The sequence below is a fragment of the Leptodactylus fuscus genome, chromosome 9, assembly GCF_031893055.1.
Source record: "Leptodactylus fuscus isolate aLepFus1 chromosome 9, aLepFus1.hap2, whole genome shotgun sequence".
NCBI classification, from domain to species: Eukaryota; Metazoa; Chordata; class Amphibia; order Anura; family Leptodactylidae; genus Leptodactylus; species Leptodactylus fuscus.
Window position 1 is genome coordinate 21,024,974 of NC_134273.1, and position 25,350 is coordinate 21,050,323.

The following is a 25,350-nucleotide window of genomic DNA, read 5'->3' on the forward strand; positions in this document are numbered from 1 at the left end:
GTTTGGGCTAAAGTTTTTAGACTTGCTCAACAAGTGGGTATGGATTTTCTGAAAAAGGGGGTGTAAAGTAAAGGCGTAAAATTCTGGCTTAAAGTAAGCCAACTAAAAGGTGCAATAAACGTAAGGTAAAGATACGTGAGGTTTATCATCACTCAGCATCAGTCACTGTGATAAATCTGGCGTATCTTCAGACTGCCTGTCTAACTATTAATACTAAATCTGGACCATTGTGTTTTAGTTCCTTCCAATTCCAGTGTGTAAAATACCTGCTCACATTTGTTCAGTGAGTTTTACTAGGAGTTTTGTGGGCTGTGAAGGAATTGGGTGGGGGGAGGTCTTCACATAGGCAGATGTGCTTTAGGAAATTCTAAGAAAGCGTTTAATACAGAAAGGGGGGTGGGATAGAGGGATTACAGGGGTCCCAGGCATAGTAATAAACATTGGCAGAAACTCCCCTGCATTGACGATTGGTCCCTTCTGCTGGCTCTGTACAACACTTAAAGTTGCTGAGAGAGCAAGAAGTGAACAGAGTCCAAGTCATCAGAGTGAGGTAGGTGTGTGCACTGAGCTGCGGTACCCAAGACGGATTGCTGGGCATGTTACTATACTGGGGTCTGCATCAATCTGCAGCATGACAATATTACATTAATTTGCAAATAGGGAGTTTTGCTTTAATATAAATGTGTTACTTTGGATTCTGCTGTACAGTGTGATGCATAAGAATTTTAGATGCATGTATAGTGAGATAGGGAATGTTCAACATGAGCAAAAGTTTGCATTGATAGGAAGATTTTATTTCTTTTTTGGTATATCTATAAAGTAAAATAATATATAATCTATTTACTTGCTGGATCTATTTTTTAATATTGTTCTTGCATCTATGGAGAGCTTATGTGATGGTCATAGCAAATAAATAAGAGATGAATAGTTTGGGTTTTTATTAGTATACATGGATTTCCTGACTTATAAAAGTGGGCTAGAAATAATGATAATAATAATAATAATAATAATAATAATAATAATAATAATAATAATAATAATAATAATAATAATAATAAATGACAATAATAATACTGATAAATAACAATAATAATAAAAAATAAATTATATATAATTAATACAATAATAAGATAAATAATATATTAAGCATTCAATACCTAAACAACAGAATAATATAATATAAATACTTATTAAAAAACAATAATAATGATAATATATTTTAAATTATATATATAATAAATACGTTAATAATATAAAGAATATATTAAGTATTTAATACCTAAGCAACATCATCATAATATAATATAAATAATCTATATTAAATAATAATATATTTAAAATTCTGTATATATAATAAATACAATAATACTATAAATATTATATTAAGTATTTCATTCATAAAAAATATAATATAATAATATAAATCTAATAAATATAATAAATATTAAACAATAATAGATACAGAAACCAACTTTTATAAATCTGAAACCCTATACAGAGAACTTGTCATCTCTCCTGACATGTTTAGATAATGACTTGTGTTCCCCATGAGATAACAATTGTGTGTATCTTTTGTTTTTCTAAAGCTCTGCATAGTACTCATCCTCTGTTATTCCTCCTGGAAATGTATTCATTAAATTTACAACTAGGTGTTACCATTTTCTTGGCCAATGGGGTGTGTCACTACATACTGATACTGTCAGCAGTCATTGGACTATGTCAGAGTGTGTAAGGACACATCCCTAACTGGTCCCAGTATATGATACTATAACTCCCAGTATATGACCCTATAACTCCCAGTATATGACCCTATAACTCCCAGTATATGGTACTATAACTCCCAGTATATGATACTATACCTCTGTCCTGTCTCCAGATCTGAAAAGCCAAATGACTTACATCATCTGATGGGCACAGTCACCCTGAGCATTTTGTTGTTTTGTTTATTCAACCTTGTTCAGCTGTTCCAAAGCTATAAGCCCTGTTAGTGTTGATGCAAGGTCCTACTAACTACATAGGCGGTAACACTGTGGTTCCTCTGGGGCGGGGTCCCTGTGTGCTGTGTCATGTAGTGTTACCACCCACTTGGCTAGTAGATCCTAGTTTGCATTAAACAAACAGGGCTTATATCTTCAGAATAACTGAACTGATTTGGATAAACAATGTACCCAAAATTCCTAGGGTGACAGCGCCGATCAGATAATGTTATTGGGCTTGTCAGACCTGGTGACAGGTTCTCTTTAAAGTTAAAAGCATTGAAAGATATCCTATAACTATATTAACTGTGGTCAGTGTCCTAAGTTTAGCTCCCTGGAGTAAATCTGATCACAGGTTAGACTACTGCCCTGACTCTCCCACATGCTTTACACTGCAGCTCAGTTTGTTCCCATTATTATATGTAGAAGCTGTCTATTATTTAATGTCGAGTCCAACGGGACCACAGTGTAGAGTTCTTTGCAAAACCCGCAATCCGTAACCAAATGTATTAGTTATTATTGCTGGTTTTATTCGTGGGAGATATTATATATCCCCATATAGAGTGGGGTGATGGTGGGTGGCACTCTAGCAATCCAAGGGGGTTGACACCAAAGTACTATCTGCAATGTGTATATGTGCTTACTACACATTAAATCTTATCCCATTATTATAGGCTCAACCACCAAACAGAGACATCTTTCCCCTGGACTATGTCTATGACAAGCTTGCACATATTACATCCATCTACTGTCTCCGGCTTCTAAAGATTTAGGAACATCTGGCGGCTCTTAATATATTTCTTCCACTAACAATAATGACCAGGCCATTACACATTGATGTTTGGACTGCAGTAAGCTCCACAGTAGTTGTGTGCAGTGTACAGACAGCTGTGACCTATTACACAACATTACACAATATTATATTTGCAGTGGGGCTTGTACAGATGGCCTTGTTTTAGTCGACCATGGAGCCTTCGCAAACCAAGAACGCTAAAAAAAACAGGTGCAGCTCTTGTCATTGTGCAGTCCCAAGAAATTCCACAAAAATGGGCCAGAACAGGACAGTCCCCAGAATATAGTAAGTGGAGGCCCAGGGGAGGTGTAAAAAAATAATAAACTTTTGTAATCACCATCCCTTATCTCTTTTGGGCCTCCTTGTGGCGTCTAGCGTTCTCTCTTGGCCTCCTCGGTGATATCATGTGCTCAGGGTCACCGCTGACTGCCTGTGATTGGGCCACAGCGGCCACATGGGCATGGTCACATAGGCACTCATCTACAGAAAGTAAAGGAGAATCTGCTCCATAACTCTCTCTTTCACACTGATAGGGTGCTTAAGGCCCCAATCCATGTTTCATACTGAAGGATAGATCATCAGTATCTGATCTTTGGGGGTCTGACACCCACACTCTGCACCGGTCAGCACGGGTGCTGCAGTGGGCGGTGCTCCAAATCAGGTGACAGGAGTGGATCTGCAAATCCCTGGCACCACCTCTACGAGGCTCAGCTACTATTACTTCAATTGGAGAAGACCGCATCCACTCCCTGTCCACTGCAGAAACTTCAGAAGAGCTGATCTAGGCAGGGGCTGGGTGTCAGACTTCCACAGATCAGATACTGATGACCCATCCTGTGGATAGGTCACCAGAATAAAACATGCATCAAGGGCTGGAAAACCCCTTTAAAAGCTGGAGCTGAACCATATAGGGCATTATAGAGAAGTAGCGAGATAGAAACTTTCTATTTAGCTGTTCGCAGTCTCTTTTGTGTTTCTGTCTCTCCTTTCTCACTAGGTTACAGCTCATTCCTCCCCTCTCCATAGACTTCTATTGTGAATCTAAACATGACTCCTTGGTGACGTTCACAAAGAAGAGGCCCTAGGCCCTGGGGACTGGGGACGGCATGACAGTGGGGAGGATTAAGGGAACGGAAGGGGTTAATATTAACGGTTAATATTAACGGTCAAGAGAGGGAAAATTTGGGGCGGAGTCGGAGGTCATTTAAGGTGGGGGTGCTGCTAGTTGGGTGCAGAGTAGTCTTTGCACACGGATCCCTGGTCTTCCCATGTATCATTTTGACTGTCACCCTGAACATCTTCCCCTGACCTTCCTTTGGGCTATCTATTTTCCCTGTTTTAATGATGATGTATTGATGTCTTTGTTGTTCTATTGAGGACGTCTACCCTAAAGGTCAATTACATATGTTAACCTCTGACCTCCATAGTAAAAAAAACAGGACGGTCAGATACTAAGCACTTCTCCTGGCAGATGAACAAGACAAATGAACCAAACTTCCCATGAGGGATCTATCTAATGAAACATACGGACCTTGATCTGCCTAAGGTAGCTTAAACCAAGATAATGTTAAATAGGGAAATCTCATTCCTAAGCTCCATGTTCTAGTTTCTATAAAGTAATATTATCTACATTACAAGCTGAGCCCCTGATAAATACATTGCATTGCTAGTGTGTTAATGCATTCACAATAGTGCTGGTTATTATTGGAAACCATCAGCAAGCTTGTCAGCACATACACACCATTAAAGAGGTTCATGTAAATATTAGTATTTAACTAGGGTTGTCTGGGTTTATAGAGGGTCAATAATGTCTTCAGGTCTGAAAAGTGCAATGACATACATCACCCGATAGGTGCTGTCACCCTATCCCAATCTGTTCAGTTAAATCGAAAGCTATAAACCCTGTTAGGCCCCATGCACATGATTGAGTGTGCTAAAGATGTGGGGCAAGTTTGCAGCGGAATTCACTTAGAGTTACATCCAAGGAGATGCATTTGTTGCACACACCTCTAGGGGGGGCTTCTGATCAAATCTGTTATGGAGACACGGAGTAGGATAGGATCTGCTCTACAATCATTTGTGTCATTGGAACAGAATCGATCGGAGGCCCCAAACTTGGGCCCACATTGGACGCACACTCCGTGTCCATGGGGCCTTTGTGTTGCAAATTAGGGTACAGTAACCAGCAGTGGCGCTGCGGGGAGATTGACCACTTATTGCCATTGGACAATTGGCTTAATATCATGTAAAGTTATAATTTTGGCCAGAAGAGGCGCTACATTATTACCACTTTATTTACCCCGTGTGCAGTCTAAGGCCTAGCAGACTACAGGAATCTGTCTACCACAATAACATTCATGCATTTGTTTTTCTCACAACCTGCAGTGCTCCTGGTGAGGACTCACAATGGACCACTCAATATTCTGGAGGGTTCTGGCTGGACTTCTTCTCTGCTATCCCTATGGCCTTCTGACCTCTGCAGCAGCCATCTTACCCTCAGCGAGCAAGTCTTGCAGCAGCGAGAAGGCAATGACTATCACCCATATCTACAGCGTGCCTGGGGATGACAGTGAGCAGCTCCCACCCGTAGAATCAGATGACAATAAACTGGTGTTCAGGCACCTGCTGAAGCTGCAGAGCCCTGCTGCAGACTGCGAGAGGAACGCGCTGATCGATGACCTCCTCGCCAGGCTGCAGGCCTTAGAACTGGGGATGACGGAAATGAGGGAGCAGTATGGTGGATGCTGTGGAGTTGTAGGTAAGTAACTTGATGGTAACATAGATAATTCTGTGCAAGATCCATACGTATCTTCTCCATGTGAATCGGTGCCTTGGTTACCAAGATAGTGATGGCTTTGTCAATATGCAAATTAACTCTTCGGAGCAATGAAGGCGTGACCTCTTACTTCTTTAGAGCAATGGCAACACCTTTAGATCGGGTTCACTGGGCCGGATTTTGACGCAGAATTCGCGGTAGAATCCGTCTCAAAAAACCGCCTCCCATTGAAAGCAATGGGATCCGGTCATTTCCTATTTCCACAATTGGTTTGTTCCCGCTCGCGGAAAAAAGAAGCGACAGGCCCTTTCTTCAGGTGGATTCCGCAGCTGATTCAGCTGTGGACGTCTGCCTCGCGACACTCCCTCCCAACTAGGCCCATTCATTTGGGCCTAATGACACGACTGGATGCCCATGCACTGTATGCACTGCACTGGCATCCAGTTTCGGATAGCCGTTTGTTTGACCGGATTCTGAGGTGGCCTACGCCTCAAAATCCAGTCTTAAAACCCTCAGTATGAACCAAGCGTTATTGCTCCCTTGCATATGAAGTCAGCAATATCTAGACAATAGAGGCACCATTTGATACAGGTGACCCTAACCTATCTATCTGTAGAGCTGGGGTGATATAGTGGGTACTGGTGACCCTAACCCATCTATCTTCAGGGCTAGGTTGATATGGTGGGTACTGCTTTGGCATTTCCAAAGCTGCGTGTTTGCAGCCTATTGTTCACAACTTTTGGGGACCCTGTTACAAGATTTTACATTAGGGCCCTGAAGTGAGTTACACCCCTGTATACAGCAGATTTCATATAAAACCTAATGCTCATGGTGCATAAAGACTACACCTTGAAAATAACCACTTTTCCCATTCCCTTTATACATTGTACTGGACAGCCCTAAAATTTTTTAGCTTTGAATAGAATTTATTTTACCCGTATCTTCACCTTTATTCTTCCATTAATATAATACCCACAGAGGAATCCAGAATGACGCTGGCGGGTGAGACGGCTCAGTATGGATGTCGTGCACTTGTCATAGACTTGCTGTGAATTTACTTCCATCAAGGACATTGGTCATTGTGTCATCTGTCCCACCAATGTCTATTAATACTCCCAGATCCTAATTATAAGATTAATAATAAAATCCTGACACGACTCTTAAATCTTTCCTTTAATCTTTGATGATATATCTCTAGGTAACGTTTCCTGGGAAATACATTTTATGACATTTTAAGGATAATTGGTTAAATTAGTATAATTGAATTCTGCTCAGTGTGATGTCCCCTTGTAAGGACGGATCTGCTGTGGGTGAAGAAAGGATTGGCAATATACAAGGAGTCTGGCACTTTCATATAATGAAATATCTGCTTGGTTTCAGTATAAAAATGGCGGAAACCTGATGGAACCCAGTGAAGCCCATTATACTTTATGGGGTCTGTTGTAGCGGATAGGCGCTCAGTCATTTGGGTTCCCTGGTGGACCTGAATGATGGAGAGCCCGGCGCAAATGTGAACCTAGCCTAAGAATATTTTCAAAAATGGAAGTGTTCATAGTGCTTTTGTTCACTGTCAAAAACTATTAACACTTCCATTTTTGAAAACATACTTTGCAGATTTTTTAAAATCTACTTTATGCCCCCCTTTCCGCAGCAGCACTGTGGATTTTTGTATGGTCCCTGAAATGGAAGTAGTCTGCAGATTTAGGCTCCATGCACATAACCATGTGCATTATCAGTGTGTACATTGACCCATTATGTTGTACTTTATATACAGTATTATATTGTAGTAGCCACATACAGTGGCGTAACTAGGAATGGCGGGGCCCCGTGGCGAACTTTTGACATGGCCCCCCCCCGACCGACACCGATGCCGAAGACCTCAACCGACCCCCTCCTACGCATTTCTGCGCATTCTATTATGCCCCACAGTGGCCCCTGCACACAGTATTATCCCCCATAGTGGCCCCTGCACACAGTATTATCCCCCATAGTGGCCCCTGCACACAGTATTATGTCCCATAGTGGGCCCTGCACACAGTATTATCCCCCATAGTTGCCCCTGCACACAGTATTATTCCCCATAGTTGCCCCTGCACACAGTATTATATCCCATAGTGGCCCCTGCACACAGTATTATTCCCCATAGTGGGCCCTGCACACAGTATTATCCCCCATAGTTGCCCCTGCACACAGTATTATTCCCCATAGTTGCCCCTGCACACAGTATTATATCCCATAGTGGCCCCTGCACACAGTATTATTCCCCATAGTGGCCCCTGCACACAGTATTATCCCCCATAGTTGCCCCTGCACACAGTATTATGTTCCACTGTGGACAACCCATAAACAATTATTATACTCTGGGGTCTTTTCGGACCCCAGAGTATAATAATCGGAGACCCAGGGGAATAAAAACATAAAAAAGTGCTGTTACTTACCTGTCCCCTGGCTCCTACGTGGTCTTCTCCGCTGCCTTCTCCGCTGCCATCCTTGTTCAATGACGTCGGCTGTCACATGACCTGGGACGCAGGCCGGGTTCATGTGACGCCAGAGATGTCAGAAAGGACGTCAGGAAGGAGCCCTGGCAGGATCGTGGAGAGGTAAGTAACATGTTTCTTATGTTTCTTACCTCTCCCGGTCTGCCGATCATTATACTCGGGGGTCCGAAAAGACCCCCGAGGATAATGAAAGCAGCGGTAGCGGCTGTCACTGGGCCCCTAATGTCCCGGGCCCTGTGGCAGCTGCCTTCGTTGATATGGCGGTAGTTACGCCACTGGCCACATACATATGTATTGGGCCGTGAGCTCAAGGCAAAACTCAGGACAGGTCCGTTTTGCAGCCTGGGCTCACTAAAGAAAGTGAATGGGTCTGTGCATGTTGTTCCATCTGGTCAGAGGGTGCAGTCGCATCGGGGCCCTGGAGCCTTAGGAGGGCCCATAAGCACTGGCATCAGTATTGAGATAAGCCAAGTAGACCCACAGATTGCCCTAAACTCCTTAGCACCTGTAACCATCACTATCCAGAATTCACTGTAGGGATGAGGTAGGGGGCCCGACAAAAGATTGCACCAAGGCCCACAAGACTTTAGTTACGCCACTGCTACCCACCGCTAAGGTTACCATGTCCACTTAGACCATGTTCACATCTGCACATGGGTCTTTGTCATTTGGGTCTACTGGGGGACCTGGACGACGTCTAAAATAGGGTTATCCAGACACCAACGCTCCCCATAGACAATAATGTTTTTATACGCAAATTGGTGGAGAGAAAATTGATCCGTGCAGGACTTTTCTCTCTGTTAATTTCTGCCAGAGTCTCCAACGAAGATGTGAACTTAGCCTTACTGGTATAATAGAAATATTACTTTCTTTTCCTACTCTAGTTTTTTTTTTTTTTTAACGTAATTGCAATCTTTTGACATCGGTCAGAAAAACAGGAAAAATGAAGGGGACAGGGCCATTTGTTTCTTCTGTGATTCATCCTCTCCTGTTGCTCTTTATACGATCCTTCAGAGAGCAAGAACCGCAATCAAACATGTCAGGCTGAAGACGGCAAATGGCAAGATAACAATTTAGCTCCGATTTTTATTAATACCCTCTATTACTGTAGAGTTGATAAGAAAAAAAAAAGACCAAAAAAAAATCTGTAGAGGAGCCAGGACCTGATCATTATCTCGCTGCCGACCCGGGGGTTAGTTGACTTTTCCGCCTAATTAATATCAGATGCTGCTTGCGGTGATTAAAGCGATGGATTAAAATCCACATAGATAGCCTGCAATTCGGAAAGACGTCACTAGATGTCGCCTTGCACCAGAAAAAAAACAACTATATTGTATAGGCAAAATATATATAAAAAATTACACTGTAAATTAAAAAAACGCCCATGAAATCCCTCGCAGACCTAATAAATTCTGTGATATTTCCCATAAAATTCCTTAATTTGTGCAACCATCCACGTACTACAAATAAACCAGTGTAATAATCTCATGCCAGGCATCTTTCTATAGAGGAAGGTAAATGCGCAAGATCCTATGAATTTACTTACTAAATTGGCCCCGTAAAATATTTCTTAGAAGATCCATCTTCCGTTGGAGGCTCCTTTTAGTTCTGAGGCTCTAAATTGATGCAATTTAATACCATTTTAATTGAGGTTCCTGCAGTGGTATTATAGTGAGCGGAGGATTCTGGGATTGTTTCGAAATTACAGGTGAGAGCGATGCGTCTTAATTATCTATATTTATTCCCCTTCACTCTCGTGATTATCTCGCAGTTTCCATAGTTAACCCGCTGGCGGTTTTGGGATTTCAAAGAAGTGATGTCCTTAAGGGGCCGGCGTAAGGATAACTTGTTATTAAGCTGAAAAGTTTGTAAAAAAAAAGTAAGGGAAATAAAGATTAAGATTAGATATAAAAAGGAGGCTAAGACTGAGGCCCCATGTAGCATATATGCAGTCCCAGCAAAGAGGATGGGATTCTAGAGAATCTGTAGGGGCAACCTGGAGGGGGACATTATAAGGGGAATATTGTATGGGGCCACTCTGCTGTGTGAGAGCCACTAAGGGGTGTTATACTATATGGGGAGCATTATAATTTGTGCAGATCAGGTCATTCTAGGTCAGTGAGGGTGAACCTTTTAGAGACCTTGTGCCCAAATTGCAACCAAAAACCAACTAAATTATCACAAAGTGCCAACATGGCAATTTAACCTTAATAATGTGCGGCTCCACAATTGTACACAATTACAGAACTGCAAAATAAGGTCACACAAATGGGGCTTTATAGAGCTTTCTGCTCCACTGTGAACCCCACACAGTCCAATCTGCTCCACAGTGGCCCCCACACAGTACAATCATCTCCACAGTGGCCCCCACACAGTATAATCTGCTCCGTAGTGACCCCCATACAGTACAGTCTGCTGCACAGTAGTCCCCACACAGTATAATCTGCTGCACAGTGGCCCCCACACAGTATAATCTGCTGCACAGTGGTCCCCACACAGTATAATCTGCTGCACAGTAGTCCCCACACAGTATAATCTGCTGCACAGTAGTCCCCATACAGTATAATCTGCTGCACAGTGGCCCCCACACAGTATAATCTGCTGCACAGTAGTCCCCACACAGTATAATCTGCTGCACAGTAGTCCCCATACAGTACAATCTGCTGCACAGTAGTCCCCATACAGTACAATCTGCTGCACAGTGGTCCCCACACAGTATAATCTGCTGCACAGTAGTCCCCATACAGTACAATCTGCTGCACAGTGGTCCCCACACAGTATAATCTGCTGCACAGTTGTCCCCACACAGTACAATTTGCTCCACGGTGGCCCCACACAGTATAATCTATTCCACGGATGGGTGCCCGAAGAGAGGGCTCTGAGTGCCACCTCTGGCACCCGTGCCATAGGTTCGCCATCATGATGGTGATGGTGATGGCGTGGGCCACTTATGAAATCTTAGCACAGGGTCCAACAATGTGTTAAAACGCCCCTGCTCATAAGCATAACTATGTTTGCCATGATCAGGGGCATAAATATCGGGTTACTACCGAGTCCTAGACCCAAAAAGGGGCCCCAAAGGTCACTTTACCAAACAAAATATACCACTGTTTTAAGTCGTCATGCACCCAACCACAATTTTATCTGTAATTGGGTCCCCAGAGTACAATAATTTACCTCAATGCTTATCACGGCGGCCATTTTACTTTAGTCTGAGACGAATCCCAAGTTGTTCCGTTTCAGACTAACTAACTAATTTGAGATCTTCGGGTCGAATCTGGTTTATGACGAAGCAGTTCACCTATCTCTACAAAGGGCCATTGAATGGTGCCCTTCGAGCACTGTATTATTATAATGTGTGTCCCTGACCGTATATTGAATTTACATTGATATTTGCGTTCTCTTTCAGGTAAATGTAACGGAAATGGGAAGTATGTGGCGGCATTAGGTTCCTGTCAGTGCGATGAGGGCTGGGAAGGACCTGACTGTTCCATTCAGAAATGTCCAGTAGATTGTGGTGAATTTGGGACATGTGTCGATGGCGCCTGTGTATGTGCCGAGGGATACACCGGTGCGGACTGCCGAGAGAAGAAATGTGACGTTGACTGTCGCCCCAACGGCCGTTGCGTTAATGGAGAATGTGTCTGTGATGAAGGATTTATGGGAACTGACTGTTCCATAGGTAAGAGAATCAACACTGTATGGTTATAGGTTGGGCTTGATGGACCTGTGTCTTCTTCCAACCTTATTTTCTATGTAACTATTATACTGTGACGGGGCCACAAGGGGGCATTATACTGCATGTGGGCCACAAGGGGGCATTATACTGCATGTGGGCCACAAGGGGGACATTATAGTGGGTGGGTCCACTGAGATGGTCTCATACTGCGTGAGGCCATATGGACACATGATATTGTGTGGGGGCCTTAAGGGGACATTATAGTGTCAGGGCCACTAAAAGGGCATTATACCATACCCTACTGATATGTATAGGGATACCACTTTAAAACTCACATCTAGATATTGGTATAGTCCATATAATGGTTTCTTCTGCTTCACTGTGTAAATATATGCACAGAATTCCACCGCTTCAGACCAAAAATTCTGCTTTAGCTTCCATTGCCTCTATGAAATCTGAATGAATGTCACGCTTTGTCTTCATGTATTTGGATATGGATTGACATGTAGGTAAACACGGGACTCGCTATGCAATTTGTTTTGCTGATTTCCCAGCTTCTGGTCGTCGCGCTGTACGGTGCGCCTTTTAATTTTGACATTTAAAGCAATATTGTCGTAAATGTCAGCAACAACATGGTTTATAGAAACTAAAGAAATGTAGTATCATCGCCTTTCCTACCGCAAACAGAGGTGTTTGCTTCCATATGTAATATAGCGGTAATATCCTATGATCACTAGTGAGAAACCATCTGCTCGTAACTCAGTCTACGAAATCCACCGGCCAAGGAAACCCATGGCGTCTTAGAGATCTATTACTATAGGTTAGGATGGGAGAAGAATCCCGCCTATACCATTGTACAGGTCTCCCTAATAATTTACCGCATTTAGTCACGGTAACCTCTGATGTACCATATATAGATTAGAAGGTAAGAGAGACATAATGGGGGGAATTTATTAAGACTATTAACATATACTGTGCAATTGTGAGCCTTAAAGTGGTACTCCATTAAGTATAAGGTATCCCCTATGAACTGTGTAGGGGATAACTGTATGATCAGCGGAGTCCGACCGACCCGGTATGAAAAAATGGGCCCCCTGCTGCTGCTCCATTCATCTGTATAGGATAAATATATGCCAAGCACATCACACAGCTATATCTGGCATTCCCATAGAACTGGATGGAGCAGCAGCGCGCATGCGCAACCTGGAGCTTCATTAGGACTGTTCTTCTTATTAATGGGGGTCCCAGTGTTCGGATCCTCTATCCCCATATCCCCTATAATCACATGAATACTCCTTAAAGGGGTTATCCTTATTAAGGGGTTATCCTTATTAAGGATTCCTTAACGTTCACACTGCGCTCCACTTCCTCTTCTTAGATAGTGACATCGCATCTCTTGGTCACATGAATGGGGCTGAGCTGTGACATGGTCATGTGACCTGCAGGCGTGATGACACTTCGTAAGAGGAGCATGAAAGTCCTAGATAACCCCTTTAACTGTAAATGTCAATGTATCCAACTGAACTATAAAGGGTTACCGTATTCTATGCCAGAAAAATTGTCTTATCAGCAAATATTTTTGTAGAACCCTAAAAACTTTTTGCCCTTTAATAAAGTAAATGCGATTCTCTCTCTTTTTTTCAGAGATAGCCAGTCTTTGCCATTATAAGGGCAGATATGACCCTGTCTCGGGTACCTGTGTGTGTGATGATGGCTGGGAAGGACCAGACTGTTCTCAGAAAAGCTGCCCCAACAAGTGCGCTAATAATGGCGTCTGCGTCAATGGCGTCTGCCAGTGTGCAGTAGGTTTTACGGGTCCTGCCTGCAGGGAGAAGCTCTGCCTCCCACCTTGTGGTCGAAACGGCAAGTGCGTCAATGGCATCTGCCAATGTGCAAGAGGCTTTACAGGCCCAACCTGCAGTGAGAAGCTGTGTATCCCGGGCTGTGGCGACAATGGCAAGTGTGTTAATGGCGTCTGCCAGTGTGCAAGAGGTTTTTCAGGCCCAACCTGCAGTGAGAAGCTGTGTATCCCCGCCTGTAGTGACAATGGCAAGTGTGTCAATGGTGTCTGCCAGTGTGCAGCGGGTTTCACAGGCCCAACCTGCAGCGAGAAAGACTGTATCCCAGACTGTGGCGAAAATGGCAAGTGTGTCAATGGTGTCTGCCAGTGTAACGTCGGATTCACAGGACCGACCTGTAGAGAGGTGGATTGTGCCGTCAGCTGTGGTGAGAATGGCCGCTGTGATGGTGGCCAGTGCTTCTGCGAGGAGGGATTCTTTGGTGAATCCTGCTCAGAAGGTAAGATATTGTTGGAGGCTCCTGGAAATTGTTGATTATATATATTGCTTTAAGTCGCATGTCTGAAGACAACCCCATTAAGGTATCTATCTATCTATCTATCTATCTACAGTGGGGCAAAAAAGTATTTAGTCAGTCACCAATAGTGCAAGTTCCACCACTTAAAAAGATGAGAGGCATCTGTAATTTACATCATAGTTAGACCTCAACTATGAGAGACAAAATGAGAAAACAAATCCAGAAAATCACATTGTCTGATTTTGTAAGAATTTTTTTTGCAAATTATGGTGGAAAATAAGTATTTGGTCAGTAACAGAATTTCATCTCAATACTTTGTTATATATCCTTTGTTGGCAATGACAGAGGTCAAACGTTTTCTGTAAGTCTTCACAAGGTTGGCACACACTGTTGTTGGTATGTTGGCCCATTCCTCCATGCAGATCTCCTCTAGAGCAGTGATGTTTTGGGGCTGTCGCTTGGCAACACGGACTTTCAACTCCCTCCAAAGGTTTTCTATAGGGTTGAGATCTGGAGCCTGGCTAGGCCACTCCAGGACCTTGAAATGCTTCTTACAAAGCCACTCCTTTGTTGCCCTGGCGGTGTGCTTTGGATCATTGTCATGTTGAAAGACCCAGCCACGTTTCATCTTCAATGCCCTTGCTGATGGAAGGAGGTTTGCACTCAAAATCTCACGATACATGGCCCCATTCATTCTTTCATGTGCCCGGATCAGTCGTCCTGTCCCCTTTGCAGAGAAACAGCCCCAAAGCATGATGTTTCCACCCCCATGCTTTACAGTAGGTATGGTGTTTGATGGATGCAACTCAGTATTCTTTTTCCTCCAAACACGAAAAGTTGTGTTTCTACCAAACAGTTCCAGTTTGGTTTCATCAGACCATAGGACATTCTCCCAATACTCTTCTGGATCTTCCAAATGCTCTCTAGCAACTTCAGACGGGCCCGGACATGTACTGGCTTAAGCAGTGGGACACGTCTGGCACTGCAGGATCTGAGTCCCTGGCGGCGTAGTGTGTTACTGATGGTAGGCTTTGTTACATTGGTCCCAGCTCTCTGCAGTTCATTCACTAGGTCCCCCCGCGTTGTTCTGGGATTTTTGCTCACCGTTCTTGTGATCATTTTGACCCCACGGGGTGAGATTTTGCGTGGAGCCCCAGAGCGAGGGAGATTATCAGTGGTCTTGTATGTCTTCCATTTTCTAATTATTGCTCCCACAGTTGATTTCTTCAATCCAAGCTAGTTGCCTATTGCAGATTCAGTCTTCCCAGCCTGGTGCAGGGCTACAATTTTGTTTCTGTTGTCCTTTGACAGCTATTTGGTCTTCACCATAGTGGAGTTTGGAGTCTGACTGTTTGAGGGTGTGCACAGGTGTCTTTTTATAGTGATAACAAGTTTAAACAGGTGCCATTACTACAGGTAATGAGTGGAGGAAAGAGGAAACTCTTAAAGAAGAAGTTACAGGTCTGTGAGAGCCAGAAATCTTGATTGCTTGTAGGTGACCAAATACTTATTTTCCACCATAATTTGCAAAAAAATTCTTACAAAATCAGACAATGTGATTTTCTGGATTTGTTTTCTCATTTTGTCTCTCATAGTTGAGGTCTACCTATGATGTAAATTACAGACACCTCTCATCTTTTTAAGTGGTGGAACTTGCACTATTGGTGACTGACTAAATACTTTTTTGCCCCACTGTATCTTTTATCTGTCTATCTATCTATCTATCTATCTATCTATCTATCTATCTATCTATGTCATATCTATCTATCTATCTATCTATCTCCTATCTATCTGTCTATCTATCTATCTATCTATCTATCTATCTATCTATCATATATTTATGGTATCTATCTATCTATCTATCTATCTATCTATCTATCTATCTATCTATCTATCTATCTCCTATCTGTCTATCTATCTATCTATCTATCTATCTATCTATCTATCTATCTATCTATCATATATTTATGGTATCTATCTATCTATCTATCTATCTATCTATCTATCTATCTATCTATCTATCTCATATCTATCTATCTATCTATCTATCTATCTATCTATCTATCTATGTCATATCTATATCTATCTGTCTCATATCTATCTCCTATCTATCTATCTATCTATCTATCTATCTATCTATCTATCATCTATCTATCTATCTATCTATCTATCTCATATCTATATCTATCTGTCTCATATCTATCTCCTATCTATCTATCTATCTATCTATCTATCTATCTCATAACTATCTATCTATCTATCTATCTATCTATCTATCTATCTATCTATGTCCTATCTATCTATCTATCTATCTATCTATCTATCTATGTGAGTGCCAGGCCGTATATACGGCCGATCCTAGATATAATGTATATGATAATTGACTACTACTTCGGAGTGTCTTTATATATTTTCGGTTTTCATCTTGAGCAGAGTAAACATTTTCTTGTCTGATAAAAGCAGGCATCAGAAGTACAAAGACGAGTAGTCGTTCGCTGTTACCGTATCCATGGTTATTAGGAGTAATTTACCTATCTGTGATTTTTGGACAGTGATGGCCGTGCAGAACCTGCGTCTCATCAGCACTACAGAGGACTCTCTGAGCATTGCCTGGGATCTGCTGGTGGAAGTGGATTATTATTATATCAGTTATTATCCTTATGGAGATGAAAGCCAGAAGCGGCAAATTAAAGTATCTGCAAACCAAGACTTTTACCAGATCGGCGGTCTGAACCCCAGCACGCTGTACAAAATACTGATGTACCAAGTGAAGAATGGGGTGACCAGCGATCCAGCTGAAATTCAAGGCCAAACTGGTGAGGAGGGTCAAATAAAACTATATAGACATCTATAACCTGTAATAGATCATGGATATTGTCTGGGAGAATTTCTAACAATAGTTCAGTGCTATCCATCTAGTCAAATCTATCTAATATGGTCTACAGACTAAATATATAAATTAGAGGTTCCTGGTTGTACATATTTGATCAAACAGTAGGAAGCCCTGTACCTGCCCCGACAAGGCAACCTCATTAAGGTAGGGCCCTACACTAGCACTTCTCTTGGACCCAAATATGAGTCTACGGTGTGAACACAGGGCAATAAACATACCTCTCCCGGAACCAGAACAGGTGGGAAGTAGGATCAAGAGCATACTCTACTCAAAAAGCCTTGAATCCTACTTCCCATGTGTTCACACAGTACACAGGGGCAGGTGGGTTTCCTATCTACCTATCTCCCTTCCTATCTATCTATCTATCTATCTATCTATCTATCTATCTATCTATCTATCTGTCTGTCTGTCTGTCTGTCTGTCTGTCTGTCTGTCTGTCTGTCTATCTATCTATCTATCTATCTAATATCTATCTATCTATCTATCTATCTATCTATCATCTATCTATCTATCTATCTATCTATCTATCTATCTATCTACCATCACCTCCAAAGTTGTACCAGATTTTTCCATGTCTTATAGAAAATACCCCGTCAGTATGCTGTTAGCTACAGAAATTCTAGGAAGTGGAACCTGAGAATGTTGAGTGTCTGATTTTGACATCTCAGGCAAGGTTCACATCTGTGTTGGAGTCTCTGTTAGGAGTGTTTCTCTGCTGCAGAAACCACCAAAAATTGAGAGAGAGAAAAGTCATGTGGCGGACCCAAGTGATAAAGAGACCAGCGCAGGTGTGAACCCAGCCTCAGTGTGTATATCCAGTTTTACCTAGGCCATTCCCATTCTTCTCCAATCTGATTCCTGGGCCGTGTCTACATTCATTCTTGCAGTAGACGACTTCACCTTCACTTTGCATTTTCAGATGGTGCTGCTCTAGGAACGCTCTGGGTGACTGAGGAGACAGAGGATTCCTTGGAGGTGGAATGGGAGAATCCCGCTATTAGGGTGGACTACTTTAAACTGAAATATGCTGCCCAACCTGGAGGAGAGGAGACAGAAGTCCAAGTGTCCCAAAGCAATGATGCCAAGACCAGATACATCATTAAAGGTGGGCAAACCAATGGTCTATGCACACGCTGTCCTATCGTAAGGTGGATCAGTCTCCTGCTCTGGAAATAGGTGCTATTATAAAATGCAACTTATCTTGCAATAAACAAGCCCTATATGTCTTTGTCAATGAAAAAATAGATAGCCATGGCTGTCATAAGATGAGAACATCCCCACTGGGGACAAAGACTAATGGCCGCATGTTGGTGCCAAAGCTAATACTCTCTTTTTCAACTTTATTAGCTGATCCACCTTCAGACAGGTTCAGATTATTTATGGTTATATTCACTCCTTACGGTTTCCCATTTCATCTGTGAGTGTCTTGTCTCACGTAATCCCAATATCAAACCTGAAGCACTTTCATGTGACATGTTGAGTAAGTATAATTTCCGTGACTTCTGACACAGATGACGTTTCGCGCACACATGGGCAGGTCTGCGAGGGCTGTCAGTAGCGGTTTTATATAACGCTTTCCATATGTTCACAGTCTGCGCTGAACATCTTGTAAGGGCTGACAATATATTGTTGGCCCCCAAGGTAACAAAGGAGATAAGAGACATGTAATAGAGTTATAGCAGCCCGCAGTCAATGAAGTCACTCCGCCTATAATCTACTTATAATATAATGTATAAGCAATGGCCATGAAATACGGTTATATAGAAGCTCAATAGGGACATCACAATCACGAGGAAGTAATAGTGCAGCAGTATAAGGCTGTGCTGACCTTTACCCCCGACATCTGTATTTATCCAGTAACATATGTCACCCATAGGACCCCATAGTAATAAAAAATGCATACTGTGCAATATACTACATTATTTTACTATACACACCGAAAAGCATAGTGTATACCATAAAGTAAAAATGATACCGCAATGCATACCTGCTTGGCACTTTTGTTTAGATTTTTCTGAGTGACCATAGCAATATCGATAGGCTTTCCAGCTTCATATTCCCCAACAGAAACCCAATCCGCTTAAAAAGTGGGTACACGCGGAAACCTGTGGCCTCCATCATGTGGTCTGCTGGGCAGTGGCGTAATCAGGAATGGTGGGGCCTCATTGCGAACTTTTGACATGGTCCCTCAAAACTGACAGACTTTCCCCTCCCGACATGCACTATTATGCCCTATAGTGAACCCTGCACCCAGTATTATGCCCCATAGTGGCCCCTGCACACAGTATTATGCCCAATAGTGGCCCCAGTACACAGTATTATGTCCCCATAGTGGACCCTGCACCCAGTATTATGTCCCATAGTGGCTCCTGCACACAGTATTATGCCCTATAGTGGACCCTGCACCCAGTATTATGCCCCATAGTGGCCCCTGCACACAGTATTATGCCCAATAGTGGCCCCAGTACACAGTATTATGTCCCCATAGTGGACCCTGCACCCAGTATTATGTCCCATAGTGGCTCCTGCACACAGTATTATGTCCCATAGTGGCCCCTGCAGACAATATTATGTCCCATAGTGGCCCCTGCACACAGTATTATGCCCTATAGAGGACCCTGCACACAGTATTATGCCCCATAGTGGCCCCTGCACACAGTATTATGTCCTATAGAGGGCCCTGCACACAGTATTATATCCCATAGTTGCCCCTGCACACAGTATTATGCCCCATTGTGGACACCCATCAACAATTATTATACTTCAGGGTCTTTTCCGACCCCAGAGTATAATAATCAGAGACCCAGGAGAGGATACCAACATAAAAAAACTATGTTACTTACCTCTCACTGGCTCCAGTGCACTCCATGCTGATGTCGGCCATCTTCAATGTTGGCCCAGATGTCACTTGAGACGGGATTTGCGTATAAGGATGCAAGCCCAGACCCACGTGACATCTGTGACATCACACAAGTAGGCCCAAAGCCTGCCGGAGCCAGGATAGGTAAATAACAGAGTTTATGTTCCCTCACTTCTCCTAGCCCTCCAATCATTACACTCGGGGGTCTGAAATGACCCCGCAAGTATAATGATAGTGGGTTTGTGGGGTTTGCGGGCCTCGGGGCCTCACTTACTGATCCTGTCTCCTGCTCACAGCCTCCGCAGAAGGGGATGAGCAGGAGCCAGGAATGGTAAGTAAATACGTCCCGTTACCTGCTGGAGTTACTCCATGGCCTATTTTTAAAAAATAAATAAATAAAAATCTGCAGCAGTAGCGGCTGCCGCTGGGCCCACTAATGTTCCAGGCCCTGTGGCGTCCGCTAGCGTAGCTACCCTAGCAGTTACTCCCCTGCCCGCTGGGTTTCTGTCGGGTTTCCACACCAAAAATGCAGAGAAATAAGTCCTGTGTGCATCCCTCAATGGAAACCGAGTGCAGGTGTGAATCCAGCCTTACATAGTCACTACACCGTAGAGGGAGCTCTGTGCTTGTGGCTCCATACATTAAGAACAGCTGATTGAAGGCATACCTGGTATCCTAAGAACAGGCCATCAATCTCATAAGCCTGGAAAACCCCTTTAAACAAGGCTCCCTATGGGCGCTTTATTCTGTATACACCACTGCAGTATACAATGAGCGGCTGATAGGAAATGTAAGGACACTGTGGGAAGAGAAGACTTTCTTCCTTTTAAAAATAACTTACCAAAACTTTTTACGTGTTTTTAAGAACACTAGCTCCATTTTTTAAGACAGAATAAGAAGGCATTGTACATTATCTGAACCTTGTCTGTGCATTATTTCCTTATATTATATGATTGCAAAATGTACAATCTATCCCATCTGACTATAAAAGGATGTCCGTGCGGGCTGTAGATAAATGTACCCTCAACGAGATACATCTGGAAGTGCCCAGAGAAGACGGTGTTCTACGTAGATAAGTATACATTAGGTTATTCATCAAGGATTTGTTCTTGTAACGTACGGAGCTCACGGAGTACGTCGCAACACAAAAGAAATTAGTCGGAGTTTTCTGCAATAACCTGACCTCAATACTTCAATGGAAATATAAAACGGATTTCGAGTTTATGTAACTGGGAGAAGGAGAGATCATGTATAGAGATGAGCGAACAGTGTTCTATCGAACACATGTTCGATCGGATATCAGGGTGTTCGCCATGTTCGAATCGAATCGAACACCACGTGGTAAAGTGCGCCAAAATTCGATTCCCCTCCCACCTTCCCTGGCGCCTTTTTTGCACCAATAACAGCGCAGGGGAGGTGGGACAGGAACTACGACACTGGGGGCATTGAAAAAAATTGGAAAAAGTCATTGGCTGCCGAAATCAGGTGACCTCCATTTTAGACGAATAGTGGATTTCAAATCCGGGTCATATGAGAATGTGAACTTTGTGACTATGAGACAGGGATAGCTGTACAGGCAGGGATAGCTAGGGATAACCTTTATTTAGGGGGGAATGTTATTAAAAATAACTTTTTGGGGCTCTATCGGGTGTGTAATTGTGATTTTTGTGAGATAAACTTTTTCCCATAGGGATGCATTGGCCAGCGCTGATTGGCCGAATTCCGTACTCTGGCCAATCAGTGCTGGCCAATGCATTCTATTAGCTTGATGAAGCAGAGTGTGCACAAGGGTTCAAGCGCACCCTCGGCTCTGATGTAGCAGAGCCGAGGCTGCACAAGGGTTCAAGCGCACCCTCGGCTCTGATGTAGGAGAGCCGAGGGTGCACTTGAACCCTTGTGCACCCTCAGCTCTGCTACATCAGAGCCGAGGGTGCGCTTGAACCCTTGTGCACACTCTGCTTCATCAAGCTAATAGAATGCATTGGCCAGCGCTGATTGGCCAATGTATTCTATTAGCCTGATGAAGTAGAGCTGAATGTGTGTGCTAAGCACACACATTCAGCTCTACTTCATCGGGCTAATAGAATGCATTGGCCAGCGCTGATTGGCCAGAGTACGGAACTCGACCAATCAGCGCTGGCTCTGCTGGAGGAGGCGGAGTCTAAGATCGCTCCACACCAGTCTCCATTCAGGTCCGACCTTAGACTCCGCCTCCTCCGGCAGAGCCAGCGCTGATTGGCCGAAGGCTGGCCAATGCATTCCTATGCGAATGCAGAGACTTAGCAGTGCTGAGTCAGTTTTGCTCAACTACACATCTGATGCACACTCGGCACTGCTACATCAGATGTAGCAATCTGATGTAGCAGAGCCGAGGGTGCACTAGAACCCCTGTGCAAACTCAGTTCACGCTAATAGAATGCATTGGCCAGCGCTGATTGGCCAATGCATTCTATTAGCCCGATGAAGTAGAGCTGAATGTGTGTGCTAAGCACACACATTCAGCACTGCTTCATCAAGCCAATACAATGCATTAGCCAGTGCTGATTGGCCAGAGTACGGAATTCGGCCAATCAGCGCTGGCTCTGCTGGAGGAGGCGGAGTCTAAGGTCGCTCCACACCAGTCTCCATTCAGGTCCGACCTTAGACTCCGCCTCCTCCGGCAGAGCCAGCGCTGATTGGCCGAAGGCTGGCCAATGCATTCCTATGCGAATGCATACTTAGCAGTGCTGAGTCAGTTTTGCTCAACTACACATCTGATGCACACTCGGCACTGCTACATCAGATGTAGCAATCTGATGTAGCAGAGCCGAGGGTGCACTAGAACCCCTGTGCAAACTCAGTTCACGCTAATAGAATGCATTGGCCAGCGCTGATTGGCCAATGCATTCTATTAGCCCGATGAAGTAGAGCTGAATGTGTGTGCTAAGCACACACATTCAGCACTGCTTCATCAAGCCAATACAATGCATTAGCCAGTGCTGATTGGCCAGAGTACGGAATTCGGCCAATCAGCGCTGGCTCTGCTGGAGGAGGCGGAGTCTAAGGTCGGACCTGAATGGAGACTGGTGTGGAGCGATCTTAGACTCCGCCTCCTCCAGCAGAGCCAGCGCTGATTGGTCGAGTTCCGTACTCTGGCCAATCAGCGCTGGCCAATGCATTCTATTAGCCCGATGAAGTAGAGCTGAATGTGTGTGCTTAGCACACACATTCAGCTCTACTTCATCAGGCTAATAGAATACATTGGCCAATCAGCGCTGGCCAATGCATTCTATTAGCTTGATGAAGCAGAGTGTGCACAAGGGTTCAAGCGCACCCTCGGCTCTGATGTAGCAGAGCTGAGGGTGCACAAGGGTTCAAGTGCACCCTCGGCTCTCCTACATCAGAGCCGAGGGTGCGCTTGAACCCTTGTGCACACTCTGCTTCATCAAGCTAATAGAATGCATTGGCCAGCACTGATTGGCCAGAGTACGGAATTCGGCCAATCAGCGCTGGCCAATGCATTCTATTAGCCCGATGAAGTAGAGCTGAATGTGTGTGCTAAGCACACACATTCAGCACTGCTTCATCACGCCAATACAATGCATTAGCCAGTGCTGATTGGCCAGAGTACGGAATTCGGCCAATCAGCGCTGGCTCTGCTGGAGGAGGCGGAGTCTAAGATCGCTCCACACCAGTCTCCATTCAGGTCCGACCTTAGACTCCGCCTCCTCCAGCAGAGCCAGCGCTGATTGGTCGAGTTCCGTACTCTGGCCAATCAGCGCTGGCCAATGCATTCTATTAGCCCGATGAAGTAGAGCTGAATGTGTGTGCTTAGCACACACATTCAGCTCTACTTCATCGGGCTAATAGAATGCATTGGCCAGCGCTGATTGGCCGAATTCCGTACTCTGGCCAATCAGCACTGGCTAATGCATTGTATTGGCTTGATGAAGCAGTGCTGAATGTGTGTGCTTAGCACACACATTCAGCTCTACTTCATCGGGCTAATAGAATGCATTGGCCAATCAGCGCTGGCCAATGCATTCTATTAGCGTGAACTGAGTTTGCACAGGGGTTCTAGTGCACCCTCGGCTCTGCTACATCAGATTGCTACATCTGATGTAGCAGTGCCGAGTGTGCATCAGATGTGTAGTTGAGCAAAACTGACTCAGCACTGCTAAGTCTGCATTCGCATAGGAATGCATTGGCCAGCCTTCGGCCAATCAGCGCTGGCTCTGCCGGAGGAGGCGGAGTCTAAGGTCGGACCTGAATGGAGACTGGTGTGGAGCGACCTTAGACTCCGCCTCCTCCAGCAGAGCCAGCGCTGATTGGCCGAATTCCGTACTCTGGCCAATCAGCACTGGCTAATGCATTGTATTGGCTTGATGAAGCAGTGCTGAATGTGTGTGCTTAGCACACACATTCAGCTCTACTTCATCGGGCTAATAGAATGCATTGGCCAGCGCTGATTGGCCGAATTCCGTACTCTGGCCAATCAGCACTGGCTAATGCATTGTATTGGCTTGATGAAGCAGTGCTGAATGTGTGTGCTTAGCACACACATTCAGCTCTACTTCATCGGGCTAATAGAATGCATTGGCCAATCAGCGCTGGCCAATGCATTCTATTAGCGTGAACTGAGTTTGCACAGGGGTTCTAGTGCACCCTCGGCTCTGCTACATCAGATTGCTACATCTGATGTAGCAGTGCCGAGTGTGCATCAGATGTGTAGTTGAGCAAAACTGACTCAGCACTGCTAAGTCTGCATTCGCATAGGAATGCATTGGCCAGCCTTCGGCCAATCAGCGCTGGCTCTGCCGGAGGAGGCGGAGTCTAAGGTCGGACCTGAATGGAGACTGGTGTGGAGCTATCTTAGACTCCGCCTCCTCCAGCAGAGCCAGCGCTGATTGGTCGAGTTCCGTACTCTGGCCAATCAGCACTGGCCAATGCATTTCTATGGGGAAAAGTTAGCTTGCGAAAATCGCAAACTGACAGGGATTTCCATGAAATAAAGTGACTTTTATGCCCCCAGACATGCTTCCCCTGCTGTCCCAGTGTCATTCCAGGGTGTTGGTATCATTTCCTGGGGTGTCATAGTGGACTTGGTGACCCTCCAGACACGAATTTGGGTTTCCCCCTTAACGAGTTTATGTTCCCCATAGACTATAATGGGGTTCGAAACCCATTCGAACACTCGAACAGTGAGCGGCTGTTCGAATCGAATTTCGAACCTCGAACATTTTAGTGTTCGCTCATCTCTAATCATGTAGAAGAAATCATTTATATTACCAGCTGCTTCTGTGGCTGCTGGGACAGTTCCTTAAAGAGGACCTGTCACTTCTCCGGACAAGTCTGTAATATAATAATTCTGGAGCATCTCTTCTTCTTACTCTGTGTTGTGCCATTCCTCTTAGAAATTTGACAAGTGGGTGTTACCTTTGGGGGTCGCGCCACTACACAGTCTGACAGTGACCAATCAGTGCTGCTATTGGCTGTATAGAGACAAGCCCCATGGCCATGGAAATGGAGTATGGAGGCCTTAGGGCCTTAGAGTTCCCAGCGATCAGACACTTATCTCTT

The 25,350-nt window shown here is 44.2% G+C and overlaps 1 protein-coding gene across 1 annotated transcript in view; it reads left to right on the top strand.

Annotated features, from left to right (window-relative positions):
- The first annotated feature begins 485 nt into the window (after positions 1–485).
- The window catches only part of LOC142218386 (tenascin-N-like), a 46,536-nt gene continuing 21,671 nt past the window's right edge, over positions 486–25,350 (top strand). Inside the window, exons 1-6 of the mRNA XM_075287105.1 lie at positions 486–550; positions 5,155–5,527; positions 11,453–11,725; positions 13,367–14,020; positions 16,591–16,854; positions 17,851–18,036. Coding sequence (XP_075143206.1) covers positions 5,176–5,527; positions 11,453–11,725; positions 13,367–14,020; positions 16,591–16,854; positions 17,851–18,036 — 1,729 coding nt within the window. The 5' untranslated portion in view covers positions 486–550; positions 5,155–5,175. The remainder of the gene's footprint in view (positions 551–5,154; positions 5,528–11,452; positions 11,726–13,366; positions 14,021–16,590; positions 16,855–17,850; positions 18,037–25,350) is intronic.